Below are 23,630 nucleotides of genomic sequence, written 5' to 3' on the forward strand. Positions count from 1 at the left end.
AGCCCAGCCCAGACCCAGGGCTGCCTAAGAACACAGAGATTCTCCATGGGAAGGGGACTGCCAAGCATGAGGAAATAGAAGATTCAGGGGCCTGAGCTCTGGAAGCTGCAAGCAAAAGGGATGGGACTAGGGCTGAGTTGTGTCTCCATTTTGATAAGGAAAGGATATGCTCAGACTCTTGCTTGTTCAGATTCCAAGACAGAAGGCTTCACAAGGCCAAGGCCTGGAAAATGTGCATCTCTCCTTCCCATGTTAAATTTTAACCTCTGTAATCTGCCTGTATCTATAGGTGGGCATCTCACGCCATCAGAGGAGCCCAGCCTCTCTTTGTCCCTCTATCCATGAAACAGTCTTCTCTGTGCATTTCCCCAAGCTGGGCCCTCTTCTACTCTCCATTTAGGCCTGTTGATAACTCCATTACCCGCCCATCACTGCTGTTCCTCCAGGGCCAGCACTCGGGCGAGGCAGGGGAGATGCCTTCAGTACATAATTTGAAGGGGCACTCCCTCTTGGGCACATGCCGGCCCTGAGTGCCTCCCTTGCCTCACTCTGATCCCGGCCCCATAATGTCCTCAGTGGAAGGTGACTGGGGGCCGGTGCTGTGGGGAGAGTAGAAAGAGGGGTTGGCATGACTAAAAATACCAGTATGTGTATTAAGTATTTTGAGAATGAAGTGCCAAGGAGTGCCTACTGTATGCCAGCTCTGCTCTAGGAATGGAGTAGACAGTGGACACAAGAAGGACTTACGCCCTGAGCACAGGTGCCAACGGTGACAAGACTGGCAAGACGTGAGGGCATGAATGGTTCATTCAGGCAGCTGCTGCAGGTGTGGTCAGCTGGTGCCATCTGCTGCTCCCTTTTCCACTTTTCTATGTCCTCCTTCCACCCCAAGTCCCGGATCACTCGCTGTCTTCTGGCTAGCTCTTGGCATCTCCATCTGAGCCTAAAGTTGCCCACTGGCACCAATAGATTCTGTTTGACCTGCTGTGCCCATGCTCATCTTTGTCAGGGCTTGGCTTGGCAGCGAGCGAGGCTGGCATGGGGTGCTGAAGTGGGGTCTCAGTGAGGGGTGAGAGCGTGCTGGCAGTCCTCACAGCCCTCGCTCGCTCTCGGCGCCTCCTCTGCCTGGGCTCCCACTTTGGCGGCACTTGAGGAGCCCTTCAGCCCACCGCTGCACTGTGGGGAGCCCCTTTCTGGGCTGGCCAAGGCCAGAGCAGGCTCCCTCAGCTTGCAGGGAGGTGTGGAGCGAGAGGCGTGAGCGGGAACCGGGGCTGCGTGCAGCGCTTGCGGGCCAGCTGGAGTTCCGGGTGGGCATGGGCTTGGCGGGCCTGCACTCGGAGCAGCCGGCCGGCCCTTCCGGCCCCGGGCAGTGAGGGACTTGGCACCCGGACCAGCGGCTGCAGAGGGTGTACTGGGTCCCCCAGCAGTGCCGGCCCACCTGCGCTGTGCTCGATTTCTCGCTGGGCCTTAGCTGCCTTCCCGCGGGGCAGGGCTCGGGACCTGCAGCCCGCCATGCCTGAGCCTCCCACCCGCTCCATGGGCTCCTGTGGGGCCCGAGCCTCCCCAACGAGTACCACCCCCTGCTCCACAGCACCCAGTCCCATCGACCACCCAAGGGCTGAGGAGTGCGAGCGCACGGCGCGGGACTGGCAGGCAGCTCCACCTGCAGCCCCGGTGCGGGATCCACTAGGTGAAGCCAGCTGGGCTCCTGAGTCTGGTGGGGACGTGGAGAGTCCTTATGTCCCGCTCAGGGATTGTAAACACACCAATCAGCACCCTGTGTTTAGCTCAAGGTTTGTGAGTGCACCAGTCGACACTCTGTATCTAGCTGCTCTGGTGGGGCCTCGGAGAACCTTTATATCTAGCTCAGGGATTGTAAATACACCCATCGGCACTGTGTATCTAGCTCAAGGTTTATAAACACACCAATCAGCACCCTGTGTTTAGCTCAAGGTTTGTGAGTGCACCAATCAACACTCTGTATCTAGCTGCTCTGGTGGGGCCTTGGAGAACCTGTGTGTCGAAGCTCTGTATCTAACTAATCTGATGGGGACGTGGAGAACCTTTGTATCTAGCTCAGGGATTGTAAACGCACCAATCAACGACCTGTCAAAACAGGCCACTTGGCTCTACCAATCAGCAGGATGTGGATGGGGCCAGATAAGAGAATAAAAGCAGGCTGCCCGAGCCAGCATTGGCAACTCGCTCGGGTTCCCTTCCACACTGTGGAAGCTTTGTTCTTTTGCTCTTTGCAATAAATCTTGCTACTGCTCACTCTTTGGGTCCACGCTGCTTTTATGAGCTGTAACACTCACCGCGAAGATCTGCAGCTTCACTCCTGAGCCCAGCGAGACCACGAGCCCACCGGGAAGAACGAACAACTCCAGACGTGCTGCCTTAAGAGCCGTAACACTCACTGTGAAGGTCTGCAGCTTCACTCTTGAGCCAGCGAGACCACGAACCCACCAGAAGGAAGAAACTCCGAACACATCTGAACATCAGAAGGAACAAACTCCAGACGTGCCACCTTAAGAGCTGTAACACTCACCGCGAGGGTCCGCGGCCTCATTCTTGAAGTCAGTGAGACCAAGAACCCACCAATTCCGGACACACCAGGACCACCAAGTGGGTAGGTTAAAGCTCATGACAGTGGGCACTCCTGAAGGGGATGCTCATGATATTGATGATGTGTGGGCAAACGGGGAGCTTAGAGCGCCACGCAAGATAAAAGCCTTGCATTTCCTGGGACGTTGTGGGCTGGTGCATTAGCCAGATACACACCCTTCCACACTGAAGCAGGCTGCACAGCGCCAATGGCAACAAACAAGGAAGGCTCCTCCTGCCTGCAGTCACTTCAGCTCTGAGCGCAGGAGTCAGCCAGGGGCCTCCAACTCCTCAGCCCACAGGGGCAAGAGCTATACTCTGGCCTTATGTTCAGCATTCAGGAAAGCTGCTCTCTGCTGCTCTTTGACATTGAGAATGAAATGAAATTAGTTATTCATTTAACTTCACATTTGGTCTCAATTAAGCTCAAAATGTTCTTCCTTAGAGATGCTCCAATAGCACTTGTAATTAAGGAGTTTAAGGAGAAGCTGTGTTGCTTCTATGAGCCACTAGATGGTGACCCAATCCCATCATACAGCCCAGGGTGGGCTGTGGTTCCATCCTGCTTCCCGGAAGAGAGACAGGAGCCAAGGCCTCTTGACTTTTCAGACTTTCAGCTTGCTTTGTGCTTCAGAGGGCAGGGGAAGAGGAATGGTTCTCTCAAGGTCTTCTCTTCCCCAGCTGCACTGCTTACTAACTTTAAGCCTGTTTCATCATCAGGAAAAGGGTGACATTATCTATCTCATAGGATTGGTATGAAGGGAGACACATACTCAACACACTCCTGCCCTTAAAGAACTTGTCTAGTTAGGGGATAAATAGGAAAACACACGGAGACAGTGACTCCAGGTGAGAGCTATGCTGTTCATTAGTCCAGCCATGCAGGAACACGGCTGGCAGAAGGGCGATTCCAGGGGCAACGGGAAGAGTCCTTCTTCCTTATGAAGGCAGAATTCTGAGGACTTGGATGACTCATTTGATAAGGTAGTGAGGGGTAATGGTAAAGGGAGGAAGTTAACATGAATACTTATCCAACTCCTAGGATGTTAGGCCTTAGAGACTGAAACTGAACAAATGGCATTGGCTCCTACCAGCAGGTAAGTGTGGCACTAGACACATGCAAAAGGCATTGTGCGAGCTCAGGGTCTGGCCTCAGAAATGAGGACTTAGGCTGTGGGTAGGGAGTTGGAAAAATTACTGAAGGTTGGGGGAACCCCAGCACTGAGATCGGCCTGTCTGCACCCATCTCCCAGGTCCCAGGTTACTGGCCCTGTTTGGGCAGCTCTGGGAGCAGCCTGTTCACCACAGGCCTGGTACCTGCCTTCTCCCTGGGCCTCAGCACTCACTCACACGCGGCTAATGTAGGAGCATTATGTTAATTAGTTATTCATTTAATTTAACTTCACATTTGGTCTCAATTAAGCTTAAAATGTTCTTCCTTATAGATGCTACAATAGCACTTGTAATTAAAAAGCAGTAACTCTTTGTGTTTCTCCCTTAGAGATCCACTGGGAGGCTGGGCGAGTGTGTGTGGGGTGGCTGGGGGAGGAGGAGGAGGAGGCAAGAGGCAAAGAAAAGAAAGGGAAAGAAGCTCTTGGTCGGTCCTAGCACCATGAGGCCACCACTAAGACTGAGGCTGGCAGGAGGAACTCAACACATCCTGGGTGTCTGAGTGGGGGTGGGAGAGTTGCTGTTGGGAATCCTGAGAAGTGACAAAGGAGCAGACCTCCTACTGAAAGGTGTGGGGGTAGGGAGGATGGCAGATGGGGGTGGAAGGAGGCAATGCTTAGGGGAGAAGGGGCCCTATATTCTGTGATAGGTACAATGTGCCCCCATAAGATGTCCACATCCTAATTTTCAGAACCAGTGAGTGTTACCTTACATGGCAAATGAGATTTTGTATATGTGATTAAGGATCTTGAGATGGAAAGACTGATGGGGTAGACCCAGTGGAATCACAGGGCTCCGGATGAATCACAGAGGGAGGCAGAAGTGTTGGGGATTGGCAGATGCTGCTCTGCTGACCTTGAAGACTGAGGAAGGGTCCACCAGCCAGGGGGACGGGGGCGGCCTCTAGAAGGTAGAAAAGGCAAGGAAATGGGTTCTCTCGAGGCTCCAAAGCCTTTCCTTTACCCCCTGAAACCCATTTCTGGTTTCTGACCTCCGGAGCGATAAATGTGAATTGTTCAAAACCAGTAAGTCTATGGCAATCTGTTACAACAGTAATAGGAAATTGATAATATTCCCAGTGTAAAACTGGGGTATGACCAATTTAACGGCAGGAAAATAACCACAGGCAAACAAAAGAAATCTCCAGAGCTTAAAACAAGTGAAGGGGCTGGCCTCATAGCATTTAGGCACAGCATAAGGGCTACTGTGTGACCACCTCACCCAAGAGTTCTCCGAGGGCAGGACTTGGACCAAATGCACAGACTATATCATCTCTGGCATGATGTGATGTAAACCATTAAAAACACACTTTCTCATTCTGTCTGTGGCACTGAGCCTGATTTCGATCCCAGCTCTCATTTCTTTGGTGGCAGGAAACTGAGAAAAGAGGGTAGGGGGGGTAGGGACTCAGAAATTTTTTTTTTTTTTTTTGCATAAACAGTCACCACCAATAATCTGCTAGGGACAGAGATCAAGTAGAAAACAAAACAAAAATTCCTGGTGTGTGGCTTTGATTCTGCCATTGGCACCTCTGAAAACTGGCCCAAGTCTCAACATTCCAGCTGGATGGTGCTTACAAGAGAGGTGGCAGTGTTCTCGAAACTTGAAAACATAGTCTACTAGCAGCTCAGCTGTTTAGTATCTCTGAGCAAGGGGACAACCAAAGTCTAACAGCAGAGACCTGCCAGAAACACTGGGCTAACGGGTGAAGCTATCTCTGAGGCCTGCGTGCCTGTTCACGCTTTTCCCCAGACTCCTGCTCAATTCCTAAGATTCTGGTTTTTCCACCAGACTCAGCTACTTTTCCTTCGTATTTCTGTCAAGTGGATTTGCACTGCCTGCCCTTGTCCCTCCTTTTCCTTCGAGTTTATCCTATGGAGCAACGCTCTATAACAGACAGTAGTCAGGCTCTTAGACTCTAGAGCCAAACTGCCTGACTTTGGATCCTGACTCCTGTTTACGCCTACCAGCCCGTGCCTGTTCCCCATCTGTGAAATGGGGATATTAAGAGTACCTACTTCATAGGGCCGATATGAGGGAGACATAATACTTACAACACACTTAGAAAAATGCCTAGCACGTGTTTGCTAAATGTAACAAAAATTGTTATTTTGACATGTGGAACCCTAGACTTATTTCCAAGTATTGGGATGGAACTAGAGATTAAAGGTTGAACTTTATGAACTATAAAATCTCTTCCAATCCTGAGTTCTTATGCTCCTATGAGGATAATCAACACTTTTCTAGATTCGTTTCCATACGGTTCTGATTCTCACATCTGGAAATTCATTTCTATGTAACAGCCAGATACTTAAAGGTTTAAGCAAAGGAATTATGATTGAATGTTTGTTATTCGTACTAAAATGATCATTAGAATCCTTTAATGAAACTTTTACCTTTTTGGATATGTGTTAGGAAAATGTCAGGTACAAATAGCTAAGAAACAGTATTAACCAATGTAAAAATAAGGAGTTACTTGAAAGTCAAAAGTGATCTTTCAACTATTTGAGAAATGAGATGTCAGGAATCCTGATGTCAAGTTGGAGCCCCACTTCTAATTAACTGTGAAACTTTTTAAATCCCTTGTCCTCTCTGCCTGTTTCTCATCTGTAAAATAATCACAGCAGGTTTCTTTACACATTGAGCAAAAAATAAACCAGAAACACTTCAACTGCAACAACCATGAAATAGAGTTGATACTAAAGTTTCTGTTAAATAACAGAACAAAAAATGGATTGCTTTATGTTAGAATAAAAACATTTAAAAATAAATTGGATGCCCTCCTTCCACGAAGGAGTGAGGAGGACAGTCTAGACACCTTACAGCCTAGTTCTTTGATGGGCTTACTCCACCAGGACTAGTGCTTTACACCCTACGGGCACACAATATATGCTGAATGAATGGCAGGATTCGAGAATGAATGGCTATGTACTCCCTAGTCCCTGGACATTGGTATGGTAATTCTGATGCAGTTTTACATTAAATTTACATTGTACACAAAGAATGGTAGCTTTACTTCCATTTTTATAAGTGAAAAATTTAAGGAACTTATCAACAAATTACCCATTGTGATCTCCATTGTGGGGATTGGGTGGTATCCTGCTAATTCAGCTTTTGTCAGGATACAATTTTAAGACGCTACGAAATAACCTATTTTCTTATATAGAAACCCAGATTTACTCTCCCTCTCCACCTTCTAAACAGTGGGGATCACCAGTCTGCCACAGGATCCCCTCTGAGTAGGGAACAGTATAGGAGGGAACATGTTCTAAGGCCACTGATCACAGAATGGTTCTGAACACTAAGATGACTTCTGTCTGTATTTAAGGAATGACCTCTGAGCCCTGTCTCCAAGAAGGCCATGAGCATACAGGGTACCATAACAGACATTGACTATAGGGTTATCCCATGCCAAACTCTCAGTGAAATTCATTTTGAGCCCTCTCAGCCTTCTACGTCTTATCCCAACCCCGCGGGGCTTTTTTTGCATAACTGCATTGAGTATGCAGGTAGAAAGAAATCTATCATTCATTTCACCACAGCTGGTAATTATAGACTCCAGGTCTGTAGACTGTAGGTCAAGTCAAGCTGAAATAAACTTTGCACAGGGATTTTTTTTTTTTCCTAAAGTCAGTCTTTAATATATAAGCCTTTCATTTACATCAGGCAAAAAAACAAAAATTAGAAAACAGTAGTATTAAGGATAGAATTTAGTTTCCAACCTTAATACACTTTCCTCCATCTAAATAGTCACCCAAAACCTCATAGTTATTATCCATTGATCTAATAGTTGAATAACTTTTGGGGGGAATAAAAAAGATGGATTCATGGTCAGGAACCTATAAGAGTTTTCCCGTTTACTTTTTTAGCAAGGCTCTCAGAAGAAGGTAACAATTGGCAGCTTGTGCTTGTTAGGAGCCAAGCTTCCACTTGGGCTGCAGGGAGACTCACAGAGTAGCACAATAGCATGAGGCCCCCAGCTTGTCTCAATTCCCTCAAGACTTATGCATTCTTTTTTCTCTCCCTCAATCTGCTTAGAGGATGTTTCTTCTTTTCTTACCTGTGTGCCCTAGGCCAGATTAGGAAACTATTTCCTTTGAAGTTTTCTGTACAAAGCCTTATCTGCAAAGTTTTTCCAAACTAAGATAAAGGAAATGGTTCAATGTAGGGATAACTATACCTGGCCCTCACCAGCCCATGACTCTCAATGGTTACCTGTTCTCTCTTCTTGGAATTTAGAGCTTAGTTGCCTGTGGGGTGGCAGGACTGGGTACCTTCTCTACCCTGAAAACAGAATTGAGGAGAGAAAGTGAAGGAACAGTGTGGCCTTAACCTACCTGAAGCTCTCAATCAGAGTTCCACAAAGCCTAGTGTGTTTTCTCTCTGAGACAAGCCCTGGGGCCTACCACACCTGGGTTTGCACACTGGCTGTTAGGTGAAGGTTGGGCAAGTCAGCTGATCTCTTTAAGCTTCCATTTTTTCTACTTTAAAGTGGGGATGATAAAAATGAGACCGTTGTAAAAATTAAATAAATTAAACCTCAAAGGAATTAGTGTGCTACTGGCATAGAGCACGTACTCCATCAGTGATCTCTTTCCAACTTGTTTTCTTGGTTCTTAATTTTAAGCCAGAAGATTCTTTTTCAAATGGCTCTAGGGAGTCAGGATCAGACTTCCAAAGTGGAACCTGACCAGAGCCCCTCCATTTAATGCAAATTTCATTTGGTCTGGGAGATCAGACAGGTATAGAGTTATATCTGATGTTGAGAATATACCTTCCTCACTAGCTTTGGAGAAAGGGCTACAAAGATGAAAAGTGAAGACACCCCAAAATGGACTCATGGTAATTAAATAAGGCACACACAGCCCACCACATCATGGAAGAAAAAAACCTACAGATACATGGCAAGACAAAAAACAATATTTCCATACCTTTCCTCTAATCCCAAGGAAACCTAAAAAACTTGATTAAAAAGCCATGGCCAAGAGTTCGAAGTGAAAGTCAGCCCTTTAGCTATTATTTATTGCTTTATTAGAGCAGAGGGAAGTGACACTCATTGCCTTCATAGAGCTCTGCAGAAATATATGCACGGAGTGGTCAATGACCAACATCTGAGTAAGTCTTCCAAATTATCACATTAAAATAACCTTTCAAATTTGAGTGCCTCTCCTTTGCAAACGACTGCAACCTCATAATGAAGAATTTTATATATTATCAAAAAGAACCAGAAGCCCTTGTGCTTTTTCCCCCAAAATCCACTTACTAAGGACTTGAGTGAAAATCCACTCTAAGCAGATCACTGTTACTATTTCCCTTTCAAAACAGTTGGAAATCCTAAGGTACGGGTACTAAGAAGATAGCAATATCCTTCTTAAGCTGGTAAGAATCTAGCCCCACAGGGACAATTTGGCAATCCTGTTTCTGGAAGCCAGGACTCAAGAGATTTGTCTTAGTGATGGACGGATACTCCTCTAACCTTAAGGCATGAGGGCTGTCAAAACAAGGCTCTGAATAGTGCCTTCCTGCTCATCAATGTCATCACAATGAAGGAGAGAACAGGTTTTCGTTTTCCTGAAGAGTGGTCAGTAGGAGTGCAGTGGTTTGGCATAGATCGGCTCCAGAACATAATGGATTAAAACCAAGAAGAGGCCTCCAAGGAAGATGGCACTAAGGAAAGCCAGCAGGACATAGCGGCCAATGAAAAAGTCATCCACAATCTGGAGAAAGAAAACATCAAAATGAAATTACTACCAGTTAGGCACCCTGGCTGGGTTAACCTGAACTCCATGACGAGTGGGCCAAGAGTTAGTTCATGTGTATAACTTCCAGTAACATCCTGCCCTGAGTCTCCTCTGTACATGAGAAAGAATCTTTTCCTCAACTCCCTGAGCAGGAGACACAAGTCAAGAAGGGATTAATGAGGGACAGGGAACAAATGGCTCAATTTAGGATGTTGGTAAACACTTTGAAGTCCCTGGATGAATTCTTTTATATTCTGAAATCTGTTATCTGAAAGAGTTAATGAGAAGCTTTTGCTTGGTCCTAGAAAGGCTCATTTTTGTTGTTGCTAAAATACATTTTATTACAGAGAATTTTAAACATACATAAAAATGCAATAGTATAATAAACTCCCATGTATCTAAGACCCAACCCCCAAAATCATCAATCCATTGCCATTTCAGGAGGGTTCATTTTCAAAATGAAAGGTGACTCTTTAAAGCTATCAGCGGAAGAGTCCCATGCCACGGGGAAGGGAAAATGGCCATTTACCTGAGATACTAAAACACTAAGAGGATAGGTAACTTGCCCCAAAGCAGACAGTGGGCTGCCTGGCCTTATACTTGAGGCCCCAAAGATGTTGGTCTTTGCTGACAAAACCCTATAATTGGTGTTGGCTCTACCCACTTGTCCACTGTCCCCTTCCAGAGCTCCACTCTCCCCAGATCCAAATGGTGGTACTTAAATTTGGGCAGGAAAAAGAAATTTAATCTATAGACCTAATGGAGCAACACCACCAACCAAGTGGCTGACTGACATTACAGAAACTTTGAAATCCCAGTACCTAGGAGAATCCAAAACAGCTGAAAGGCAATTGTGGCAGACAGAATAATGGCCCAAAGATATCCACATCCTAATCTCCAGAAATTGTGAATATGTTAGATTATATGTTAAAGGAGAATTAAGATTGCCAATCAGCTGCCCTTAAAACAAGGGGTATTAATCTGGATTATCCAATCCAGGTGGACCCAATCTAATCACAGGATCCTTCTAAGTTGAATAGGGAGGTGGGAGAGAGGGTCAGAGCAAGAGAGGTGAGGATGGAAGCATCAGTGAGGTGTGATGTCACTGGCTCTGAAGATGGAGGAAGGGGGCTGTCAGCCAAGGAATACGAGCAGCCTCTAGAAGCTGGAAAGGATAAGGAAATGGATTCTCCCCTAGAACTTCTGGAAAGGAATGCTGCCCTGCCAACCCCTTGGTTTTAGCCCAGTGAGACTGATGTTGGACTCTAACCTACAGAACTGTAAGATAATACATCTGTGTTGGGAGCCATTAGTTCACATAATTTGTTACAGCAGCAACAGAAAACTAACACAGCGGCCATACACAAAATATCTCTCAGACCCGAGCCCTAGTAGGATCACTGAGGTCCAAAGACACCTCAGCTGCTCCAGAGATTACCCCAACAGTCAACTTACAACAAAGGTCAGTTTGATAAAACAGCTTTAACATAACTTTGACCTTGGCTCCGGTACTGAACAAGTCTCTTGCGGGCCACATGTTTGCTCGTTCGACACGTTTCGCTTTTTAATTAGCCAATTAGCAGGCCTTGGGTGCAGAAGGCCCAGGCCATGTATTATTGATACAGCATTGAGCCAGGCTGCTGCAGAGGCCCGCTCTCAAAACCTGAAAATGAGAACTCCAATTCTGCCGGCCATGCTGACAAAAGTATTTTGCTCAAACCCCATTCTTGTCTCCTGGGTCTGAAACTCATATGACAGACAATCGAGGGATTGATTTCAAAAATGTGTTTGCTCTGTGCCCTTCTCCCGATGTTTACATCTGCAGCATCCAGAAATGTGGCAGCCCACATCACTCTCCCCCTTAAAAGACAAGGAAAGCAGCTGGGTGCGGTGGCTCACGTCTGTAATCCTAGCACTTTGGGAGGCTGAGGCGAGTGGATCACCTGAGGTCAGCAGTTTGAGACCAGCCTGGCCAACATGGTGAAACCCTATCTCTACCAAAAATACAAAAATTAGCTGGGTGTGGTGGCACATGCCTATAATCTCAGCTACTCGGGAGGCTGAGGCAGGAGAATTGCTTGAGTCCGGGAGACGGAGGTTGCAGTGTGCCGAGATCATGCCACTGCACTCCAGCCTGGCCGACAGAGCGAGACTGTCTCAAAAAAAAAAAAAAAAAAAAAAAAAGGCAAGTGAGGTGTGAATTTGCCCCTGGCTCACACATGTGGTACCCGCACCTCCAGAGTGTTTTCCAAATACTGACAACAAACTTGTGTCCATGGAAATAATTCCTTAAGTGTGTGTGGTAAAGTACTATTTCCCTTGGAGTTTAATTTCCTTCCTCTTGCCATAGTTAATCCTACAGTGTCCATTTTAGTTCAAAAGTTACACATATAATCTTGTGTACGGTTGTTGTCTAGTGTCAAAATGCTAACCCATGAGCTCTCTGGGACTGCCCTGAATATTCTGTTAAGTTCTCAACACTGAAGATTTTGAAGACGGACCTCAGCTTGAATCCCTGTTCTGCCTCTTGCTATGTGACCTTGGGCAAGTTACCTTAACCTCTGACAGACTCAGTGTTCTTACCTATAAAATGGGGATAATAATGGTACCTATGTCATACTACTTAGGGCTGTCCTGAGGTTTAAATGAGACAGTGCAAACGAAGTGTTTGGCACAGGACCTGGCACACAGAAATCCCTTAAGGAATGTTAGCTATTTTCATGACTATCACTTAAAACATCAAAATGAAGGTTGAGAGGAAAGCTGTGAGAAGGAGTAATGGGACAGAAAAGGTCAATGTCATTGTCAAGATCCCATGGGTCTGAGACCAGCCATGCATGGTAAAGCCATGGTAAAGAACTCCAGAGAAGGATTCTGAGAGAGATGATAAAAATCCATTTAAAGACGTGGGTGCTGGCAGGTATGGTCCCAGGCATGAGGACCAAAGAACTCCCAGAAGACTGTTCGGAAAATTCTAGCACATGCAGTTGGAGAAGCATGTCCTCAGCACCCTCAGGGCACCACATCAATTTCAGCCCAGGATCTGCGGTTAGGAGCCCAGGCTGCCAGGAATGGGAACACTTCATCTTGGGTGCAGGCCTGTGACTATCCCTATTTCATTTTCTTTTTTTTCTGTCCCCATGGTACGAGGTGGCTTTCCAACAGGCTGTTTTCAACTTGATGCAAACTGAAGATGAGACCAAATCAGGCAAATAACTGCCTGGTGGGGTTGTAGATGGAGTTCAGAGTAAGATTCTTTTCCTGAGTGAAGGGGCAGGGGAACTTAAAACTCCCTCTGAACTTTCCCCGTCATTGGTTGAACTTTACAATTCTGACATCTCAGGCAACCCGATGTCAGGGAACATCAAGGGCAGGACGGATGTGCAGACCAAGAGAAATAAGAATCACAGCTCAGGAGGCAAAACGAAAGCAACAGCTTTACCTTAACTTCCACCTCTGGGGCTGGGAATTCACCAGCTCGCGGGAAAAGCAACAGAACTGATGTGATGATCACAGCACCGAAGAATAAAAAAATGACAGAGAACCTGGGGTTGAAAAGACAAATTATTAAAAGCACTGTCTACAATTTCTTCTTTGATCAGTTAGGTCTGGACAGTCTCTTCCTTGGAGCCAATATTCTATGTTTCAGTCCCTTAACAATGTCCAGAGGCCTGCTGTCAACAACCTCTTCAACCCAAAGTCCTTCTTCCTAGACAGGTACCAGCTGGGTGCATTCCCATTTATTCTTGGTAATTCCCAATTCCTAGGAATGGAAATGTGTAGTTTTTATTTTTACTTCTGCCCAAAGTCATAATCAAGAAAAACCAAAGCATCCCCTCTCCACCTCCACTTCCATTGCTTTTAGAACAGAATACTTTAGAAAATTCTACAACTCTGCTTCATACTAACACTGTCTTGCCAGAGTGCAACTCTAGTGTTTTCAGAGTCGGTTTATGGCCTAACCCTGTTCTGAAGGCGATGCCTGATATAGAAAGCAGGCCCAACTCATCAAATGTTGCTTTCGTTTTCCTGGGTCCAGGGCTAGAGCCTCGGGGACTGGACCAAGCCTCTGCCATAAATCTGAACAATTCATAAACACATACAACCTCGAGAAACTCAATAAGCAGTGAAAGCAGAATTTCTTGCCACAGTTAGAACTCAAGAACACTACTTCCTTCTCCTCCCATCTCTGCTCCAGAGCATAAATAACACAGTTAGTGTTTATAAAAAGAGGTTAAAATGCAACTCATTCAAACTGCCAGTAATTACAAAACTGATCTCTTAAATTCTAAATGTTTAGTGAGCATCAGCGATTTTGCCTCTAATTGCTTTACCTAGGACTCCCAGCTGGACAGAATGCCTTACCTCGCCGCCCCGGAGGCTCTGGACAGCAGCACACACAGCAGCAGCACTGCCACCCAGAGCAGGGCTAAGATGAACACGCCCGCACCGACTCCGAGCACAGTGCCAGCCATCCCGCGGGGAGGCAGCGGCGGCCCCCCGCCCTGCGCGCCGCACGATCAAGTGTCCTCTGTGCTCCAGTGCCGCCTTCCTGTGACACACTCCCGTGAAAGCATTCAGACAAATACAGAAAGCCTAAACTCATTACAGGTTATTTTTTGATGATCAGTGTGTTGGGAGGATTACTCAGTACAGGTCATTAATTTTCAGAAATGTCCAGTCCCAGAGTCCCTTAATGGAAACTGGAAATTTAGAACCCAAAGCTTTTCTCTTTGGTGGGGACTGAGAGGGTGTTTTCCGCTCTGCGCTCAGAAGTTTTTTCTGAGTGTTTCCTTTCAAATTTGGTACCTGAGTTCGACTTTGACCTCTTCCCCCAGCCCACGGGAGAAAGCTGAACCCTCTCTGGATACAAAACCCTACCTAAGAACTGGTAGAAGACACCAGGGCATGGGAACTCCAGGGCCAAAGCAGAAGTTGAAGCTCTCAGGTTAAATCCATGGTGTGAGCTGTGACTCACCAGGCAATCGATCACAAGACAGAAAGTTCCCACTCTGTTGTCGAGTTCTTATTCAAGAGGACGAAAACTCTCAGTCCTTAAAGAAGAGGAACAGCCATCACTATTTTTGAACATTTACTGTGTGCTAAGTGCTGTACAAACATATCTCATTGAATCCCGGCGCAAAGCTTCTGAGAAAGGTATTACTATAGCCATGTTACAGAATGGGTAAGTGAGATATAAGGGCGATGGGGTATCTATTAGTTTCCTAATTAGCAGCTCAAAATAGAAATTTATTTTCTCACAGGCCAGCAATCCAAAATAAAGGTGTCAGCAGGGCTGTGCTCCCTCCAAAGGCTCTAGGGCAGGGGTCCCCAACCCCTGGGCCATGGACTGGTACTGGTCCATGGCCTTTTAGGAACTGGGCTGCACAGCAGGAGGTGAGCAGCAGGCAAGCCAGCCTTACCGCCTGAGCTTCGCCTCCTGTCCTATCAGTGGCAGCGGCATTAGGTTCTCACAGGAGCACGAACCCTATTGTGAATTGCATGTGCGAAGCATCTAGGTTGCAGGCTCCTTATGAGAATCTAATGCCTGAAGATCTGAGGTGGAACAGTTTCATCCGGAAACCACCCCCCTGCATCCCCCTGTGGAAAAATTGTCTTCCATGAAACCAGTCCCTGGTACCAAAAAGATTGGGGATGAGTGCTCTAGGGGAGAATCTTTCCCTGCCTCTTCCAGCTTCTGGTAGCTCCAGGCACCATTCACTGGCTTTTAACTCACAACTCCAGTCTCTGCCTCCATCTTCCCATGGCTTTCTCCTGTGTCTGTCTTCACCTTTTCTGTCTCTTATAACGGTACTTGTCATTGGATTTAGGGTCTGTACAAATAATCTAGTATTATCTTGAGATGCTTAACTTAATTAAATCTGCAAAGACCCTTTTGTCAAACAAGGTCATGGTCACAGATTCCAGGGGTGAGGATGTGGACATATATTTTTGGGGACCACCATTCAACTCACAGCAGAGGAACAGCACACCGCACTACCTCTCCTGGTTTTCCTTTTCAGCATCGGAGACAAGTCTTAAGCAAACACATTCCTCTAGGTTGCTGGTTTTCTTTACCCTTATGGTTTAAATACCACGAAAATATTAGCTATGAGAAGTTATAAAGTTATTGGAAAGGAGGGTCTAAGCATGAACTGCTAAAAAAAATACGTTTATTGAATCAACATTTATGATGTTCCCGCCATGTAAAGCACTGCGCTATAAGCTGGGGATGCCAAAGGTGAATAAGATATCTTCTGACAGAAGCTCAAGGTCTATTGGAGAACATTGTCCTGAAAACAAGTGTCCATATTACATTCTGATTAATGGTAAAAGCGAAGTGCAGTGGGAAATGCAATAGTGAGAGGGGCTTTACAAAGGAAGTACTCTGCACAGGCAAGTTTAGGAAAGAATCAGAGTGAAAAGATGACAGAGTGAGGGGAGATGGGACTTGGGGCCCACCTGCACGCCTAACTTCTCTGGGGAGCAGTCTGCCCTCATTAGGGCCATATAGGCGCCATCTCGGTCACTCTAACACGCCCGGGGTTTCCCCATCTCTGGGTCTTTGTACTTGCTGTTTCCACTGCCTGGAACTAGCCCTCAACCCCAAGCACTCCTGCTACTATTTGTAGGACTGGCTTTCCTCAGCCTTCTGATTTCTGCTTAAATGTCACTCTTCAGTGAGGTCTTCCCCGAGTGTCTTCTCTAAAGTAACCCCTCAAACACTGACTCTCCATCACTCTATTTCCTTCAGAGCATTTTTCACAAAACTAGTTAATATTTTCATTTATTTGTTTACAAGTTTATTTTCTGTCTGTCCAACTAGAATAGTAAACTCCACGAAGGCAGAGACCTGATATCTTTCTCACTGTGGTAACCCCAGTTCTTAGCACAGAGATTATGCACAACAAGCATCTGTGGGAGGAATAAATGACACAGTGCTAACAAGTCCACAAACATCAGGTGAGGGAGTGAAAGGATCATATGGAGTTTTAGAAAGATGACTGTAACCTCTGGTCAATATGCTGGATGGAAGTTAACAAGGGATGGAAGTTAACAAGGGAAGTGCCTCATACAACAGCAAACACATAAATGTTCAATAAAATAGAACAAGAAGAATTTAGTACACAGCAGAGCTCGAAAGCAATAAAGAAAAATCATTAAGTGCTATAAAAAAATGTAACTCAAGGCCTGAGCTGAGCCTAAAAGACTATGAGGGTCCTGGTGCCTGATACAAACCTTCAGGGTGATTCTCTTCAGGGCAGATAAGGTCTCAAGCCCACGATGGCAAAGAACTAGCAATGAGAACAATGCAGAAAGCTGGGCCCTCACAGGATTGACCAGTTTTTGAAATAGGGTCTAAATAATTTGCTACTGACTTAGTTGGAAGGAAGCTGGCTGAGTGCTTCAGGCCACAGGTCAAAAAACAACAGCCCAAGAGAAATCTGAATCCCCACCTCACATCACATCCATGTGTGAGATTCAATACTACCAATGTGATATGGGAATCCCAAATAGAAAGATTAACATGAAAACTAGACTAAAAGTGAGAACCCATTGGATCCCAGCAGAGACAAAACTAAACCCACAGGCTGGCATGCAAGACTCCCTCAAGAGTAAGTGTAAAACAAAGATGTTTTCAGACATACAAAGGGTGAAATGTAGTACACCTCTCAAGGATCCTCAGTGAAAGGGCTACTCAGAGACATACTTCAGCAAGAAGGAAAATGAACCAAGAAAGGAGGTATGAGATACAGGAAGCATGGTGAGAAAATTATTAAGAAATATTGACAGTAAAGATTTCTGTAATAATGACAATTTTTGAGGGGTTAAAAATCAGAAAGGACTAAATATTACTCAACAGTTATATGGTAGATGGAAAAGGATAGTTCAAAGTTAAAGCATTCTACAGTGATTTTGTTTTGGAGGAGGTATATGTTTTTTAAGCTAAGTACACAAGTTAAAAAAACATACAGGTAAACAGCAAGCAACAGAAATAGAAAAAATAGCTTCTATACTAGTAAAGTGAAAAAAAAAATAAAGAAAACAGAAAGTGGGGCAAGGGTCAGTGGGTGTGAGGTGGGTGGCAGAACAAAGAATACGCAAGGAAAATGGAAAATACAAAATAAGATTGTAAAAATAAACCCAAATACAACAGTAATCATAGTACATGGAAACATTATATTTGACTACTAAAAGAAATTCTCTTAGATTTTTCTTTTTAAAAATAGCTGTGTACAAAAGCTCTACAGAAAGTATAATGAGAGGCTGAAAATAAAGAGATTGAGAAAGACATGCAAAGCAAATATTAACAAGACAAAAACCAGGGAAGGAGGGAATAGGGAGATGGTGAATGAGTATAGAGTTTCAGTTTTGCAAGATGAAAGCATCTTGGAGCTCTGTTTCACAACACTGTGAATATACTTAACACTGCTGATCTGCACTCTTAAAAATGGTTAAGACAGAAAATTCTATGTTTTTTTGTTTTTGTTTTTGTTTTTTTATAAGCCACAGTTGAAAAAAAACCAAGTGAAACAAAATAAAATATAAGCTATGAAGCAATATTAGTACCAAGCAAAACAGATGTAAAGCTCTGAAAAATATTAAGAACAGTGACAAAAGGAACCATTCAGTAAAAAGATACAACCTGAAACAAATGTGAACCTAACAACAAAACCTCCAAATATATAAAGCCAAAACTGACAGAAGTACTACAATAAATGGATAAAACCACTAATTTAGCAGGAGATTTTAATATATGTCTCAGAAACTGATAGATCAAGCAGATAAAAAAAGAATAAACACTTGAGAAAGAGGATACCTGAATGAGAATAAATATGTAAAAAGGTGCTCAACTTCATTAGTCATCTGGAAATTGCAAATGAAAACCAAATTCAGTGCCTTCATATACCCACCAGAATGGCTAACATGAAAACAACAGACAACACCAAGTGTTGACAAAGATGTGGAGTAACTGGAACCCTCATATATGGCTGGCAAGGGCCATAATTTGTTAACCACTGCTTTGGAGACTATTGGCAGTATCTAATAAAGCTAAATATAAATGCATCCTACATCCAGCTCTTCTATTCTTGGGTGTATTCCCAACAGAAATGCACACCTAAATTAAAAAAAAAGACATTGCAGCCCTACCTGAAATAGCTAAAACCTTAAACAATCCAAATATCTGCCAATAGAGTGGATATAGTACTCTACAATCTATTCATTCATACAGTATATAAAGCATTATGTAGTATAAAGCAATGAGAATAGTATAAAGCAATGAGAAAGAACACACTACAACTATACTCAACAATGTGGATGAATTTCACAAATATTAAATGAAAAAAGCTAGAGGCTAAAGAGTTCATAGTATATGAGTCCATTTATATAATGTTCAAAACAGGTCAAACTAATTTTAGGGGCTGGAGGTCAGGCGTATGGTTGGCTTGTGAAACATAGTGACTGTAGGAGGTTCAGGGAGATGCTGATAAAATTCTGTTTCTTGATCTGGGTTTTGTTCACCTGGGTTTGTTCATACGGTGATGTTGTATCTAACCATGCACTTAGGATTTATATACTTTTCTGTATGTGTATTACCCTTCACTAAAATGTTTACAGAAAGAATATTAAGAGATGTATCAGCCCTGTGTAGTATATGGACCCTTATTTGGTCCTGATTCGAACGAAGCATTGCAAAAAACTTTTATGAAATGATTGGGGAAATCTGAAGAATATTCAGATATTTGATAATATTATGAAATTACTGTTTGTATTTTCAGTAAAAAACTATTAAAAAGATGATATTATTATATTGTTAAAAGATTATTTATGATAAAGATATATGCATACACACGTAGCACATTACAGATAACAGAAAAGGGTTTCTAGGAGCTTTCTATTACCTCAGTGAGAGGAGGTGAAGGGGCTGACATGAAACAAGACTGGTCATGAGCTAGTTGTTGAAGCTGGGTGATGAGTGTGTAGATGTTTGCTAGCCTATTTTCTATATTTCTGAATATATTTTAAACTTTCATAATAAAAAGATGTGGATATGTATATATATATCTGCATAAATATGAATATGAAAGATGAGTAAGATTTGTATAGCTAAAATTATAAAACTTTATTCAAAGACAAAAAAAAAAAAAAGAGAGAGAGAGAGGACCTGAATAAAGAAATAAAGCAGACCTGAACAGAGAAATAACCTGTGTTCCCGGATGGGATGGTTCAATTAAAAAATCTCAATTTTCCTTAACCTATAAATTCAATGCAATTCTAACCAAAGTCTAAAAACAATTTTTTGTGGAACTTGAAAACGGATCCTAAATTCATATGGAAGAGCAAAAACCCAAGAATAGCCAAAACAATTTTGAGAACTAGGATGGCAACTTGCCTTTCTTGTTACCAACTGCCGCAAGACACATTGAAAAACCAAAGTAATTAAAACAGTGTGATAGTGGCACAAAGACACATGGCCCAGTGGTATAAAATCAAGAACCCAGAAACAGATCCATGCATTTGTGAGAACTTCCTACAGCACAGAGTTGGCTTTATGATTCAATGGGTAAAGAACTTCATAGATAGTGTTGGGACAAATGATTCTCCAATAGGAAAAGAATAAAACTAGATCTCTATATAATATACAGAAGTCGATTTTAAATGGAAAGTAATTCGTAATGAAATAGCATATGTTTAAATATACAAATGTTCAGGCTGACTACACTAGAATACATAATGAAGTACAGTAGTCAGATGCTTGCACCTAAACTTAGAATCACCACGAATGCAAAAGCTTCAAATGCAGACTATGCAGGTGTGTTGTTCTGGCAACTCAAATACCACGAGCTGTGCTGCCTTCAGTTATGTGATTTGCTAGAGTGATGAATAACTCTTGTTAAAGTTCCAAACCACAAATAAGGATAATTTTCCTCTGATTTACATTAGAGTTGCATTCCTGGAAATTTTACTATATTAAACTGTGCCAAAAAATACATTATGTTTATACAAAAACCGGAGTTAGGCTCTACACTCAGGTAATTATAAATGAGTATCCTGTGGGATACTCAAAAGTTGCACAGGATGCAGGACAATTCTTCGTTGTGAGGACTGTCCCATACATTACAGAACATCCAGTATCCGCAGTCCTGATCTGTAAACCCCAGTAGTGCCTCCAATCAAAGAATAACAAAATACATCTTCACAAATTCCAAAATACCCTAAAACGGGCAGCAACATCTTCTTGGGGAACCACTGTTCTAGAAACACTCTTGCATAAAGAGACATGTACAAGGTGTTTATTGCAGCTTTGTTTACAATAGCAAAACATCAGGAAAAAACCTAAATGTCCATCAATCAGGGAACAGATACAATATTATATATTCATAATGAATACTTAAAATGAATGAAATTGATCTATATGTATTGATGTGAGTATATCTCAAAAACAATGTTGAGTGACAAAAACAAGTTGCAAAATGGAACCCACAGTATGATACTACTTGTATTTTTAAAATTAAATACAATCTAAACAGTAATATATATTGTTTCTGACGAACGTATATACAGCAAAAGTATAAAAACATGGGCATAAACGATATATGACAATTTCAAAAGACTATTTGCCTCTGCAGGGGGAGGAAGGAAAGGGAATGGGGTTAGGAGTGGAAATAAAAGGGATCTGAACTAAATCTGTGATGTTTTATTTCTTTAAAATAAAAAACTTGAGCTGGTGTGCCAAAATGTTAATATTTATTAATCTGATTGGTGGAACATAGATATTATACTACCCAATGTACTATTTTCTGTTTTTAAATTTTTCGTGATAATTTTTAATTTTTAAAAAGGTAATGGGCAGCAGGATGCATATGAATTGGGTGACCAGTTAGGAAACTATTGCAATTCTCCAGATAAGAGATGATGAGGGTCTGACCTCCAGTCTTAGCTGTGTCAAGGGAGAAGGTGTTAGAAATGACACAAGTTTCTAGCTTAGTTGACTGAGCTGATGGTACTGCTCTTAAGAAAACAACTATTTAAATTTAATTTGTGCTATTCTGGATATTACACAAATAACCCAGAAGACTTGGACCAACTCTAACAGTTAGAATAGAGGGCAAATGGTAGTTGAAGCTGGCTGGCACCATTAGAAATGTTGCCCTTCAATCCCCCTTAGTAGCTTAAGAGTTCGTGAGACATTGGATTTATATATGGTATGGCTTTAAAGTAATAAGATAAATATTCCCAAGCTCTTTTAAGAATGGAGCTCATAATTTTATAAGCAAACTATACATTTTCTTACTAAGCATAGAAAAGAAGGGCTGGGTATAGTATAGAGTGCTGCTATAGGGGAAGAGAGAACATCTAGTCATTTTTATCTTATTTAAATGTGAGAATAATATCTGTGATAATTTCCTATATTAGAATAGCTAAATTATTGTTATTGAGTACAATACAATAAAATATAAAAATGGGTTCATGCCATCATTAAACCTTCTTTGAGAAGTGATGGCTTGGCCAACCCGATTTCAAGGGTAAGTCCATTTACTTAATATCTGTGGCATTTAAAGCAGGTAGATTGGAGTGGAAAAAAAATAAATTTGAACAGTTCAGCAGCTGACAACAAAAGCAACTACAGGGCTAATGTTTTCCTTCTGTGCTCAATGCTGTGAGGTTTTTCTCTGAAAGAGTTTGTTCAAAACCTTTTAGATGTGTGTGTTCATTTAATGGTTGTTTCTACATACCCTTTCATCCAGCTGTCAGAGAAAATAGGAATAAATGGACTGATCCCTGCACAGGTAACCTAATGGATTAAAAATACGGTACTCATCACCAGGTTGATCATCATGAGCGAGAATACTAACTGCCATTATAAGATGACTTATAAGATGACTTACTATCTAAGACAAATGTGGATTCCTCAGAGGGTAATGTGGCCTAAGTGCTGCTGCTGGAGGGAGATATCTCACCCATCCCCCGATTTTCACACTGACTCAAGCCCTTGAAAACAACAGAAAACAGTGGGTTACAGGAGTGAAGTGCTCCTCTGGAAGAGTCCTTTTCACTTTGCTTTATAGCTGTTTTCCAAACCTTCAAAAATAACGGGGGGGGGGGGGTTACTTTCACACTTTTATGTTTCTACTTTAAACACTTCACTATCTTTTGAATTTTAAAATATTAGAATAACGCCTCTACCTTTGTAATTAGATAAAATGCAAGCCTGGGGAAAAAATCAGTTGCCAAGCTCCCAAAATGCCACCGATGTAGCATCTGCTCTTAACACGTTGATAGAAAAAGGAGGATCAGTAAACCTAGGTCTCTTCCTTGCATCCCTCTCCTGGACGGTGTTGTGGGTTGGAAGCGCTGCAGAGCCTCGGTCTATCCGCTCTCTGCATCTCACAGCACTGCAGCCTGGGAACACCCCACTTGAACTCTAAGCTTCTCCCCAACCCTGTTGCAGATTCAAACTGGCGACAGGAAAACAATGCCCCCCATGTCTCGTCTTCAGAATGTGCACCTGGCCACCTCCCAGGAGCTAGAGAGGGATTAAGGTCTCGGTCATAAGAGATCTGAATCAGGCACTGACACTTCCTTTTCTTAAGAGCATGAAACAAAACAGTCCTTCCTTCTCTACCTCCAATTAAGTATTTATTAGCCGGGCCTTGGGTCCAGATCAGCGGTAAGGGTGGTCTGCGAGGTCCGTGCACCGCCGTCCGCCCACGCCTTCTTCCAACCACCTCAGCCCGACCCTCCACTTTTCTCCCTTCCCCGCAGCCGCCCCGCTGTCCTCACCTCTGCCCTCTTCACCTGGATCCACTCTCCCCCAGGCTCTACTCACACCTCAGATTCCGGCGCGTTCCAGCCCACCGGGCTCTGGTTTACTTAGGGCGAATCACAAGTGGGCTTTCATTTAGGTGATTTAAGATTCACTAATCAGCGTTGCTCTTTCAACGGCCAACTTCTTCCTCATTAGCTTACGCCTAGCGCGGCTCCCGGCAACGCCGAGCGCGGTGGGTTGGCTCGTCACCCTTCGTTACGCCCTCCGATTGGTCGGTGCCTGTCGGCCTTTGGACCGACCTCATTTCGGTTGGGTAGCAGCGGTCCGAGCTGCACTCCCCG

The 23,630-nt window shown here is 43.6% G+C and overlaps 1 protein-coding gene across 22 annotated transcripts; it reads right to left on the reverse strand.

Moving 5' to 3' along the window:
- Nucleotides 1–7,385: 7,385 nt before the first annotated feature.
- Nucleotides 7,386–23,591, reverse strand: TMEM218 (transmembrane protein 218). 22 transcript variants are annotated; one of them, XM_034933983.3, is made up of 7 exons: nt 23,304–23,470; nt 22,409–22,511; nt 22,256–22,314; nt 14,494–14,569; nt 13,881–14,067; nt 12,958–13,060; nt 7,386–9,491 (listed from the first exon to the last, which is right to left on the reverse strand). In XM_034933983.3, the coding sequence occupies exons 5-7, from the start codon at nt 13,988–13,990 to the stop codon at nt 9,357–9,359; spliced, it is 348 nt and encodes a 115-aa protein (XP_034789874.1). In that variant the 5' UTR covers nt 13,991–14,067; nt 14,494–14,569; nt 22,256–22,314; nt 22,409–22,511; nt 23,304–23,470; the 3' UTR covers nt 7,386–9,356. The 22 variants fall into 22 exon arrangements, with proteins under 22 accessions (XP_034789874.1, XP_063464370.1, XP_034789868.1 ...); XM_063608300.1 differs by having other exon boundaries at nt 14,397–14,569; XM_034933977.3 differs by having other exon boundaries at nt 13,881–14,077; nt 23,304–23,469.
- Between the last annotated feature and the right edge of the window lie 39 nt (nt 23,592–23,630).

This window comes from Pan paniscus, chromosome 9 (genome assembly GCF_029289425.2).
Source record: "Pan paniscus chromosome 9, NHGRI_mPanPan1-v2.0_pri, whole genome shotgun sequence".
Lineage (NCBI taxonomy): Eukaryota > Metazoa > Chordata > Mammalia > Primates > Hominidae > Pan > Pan paniscus.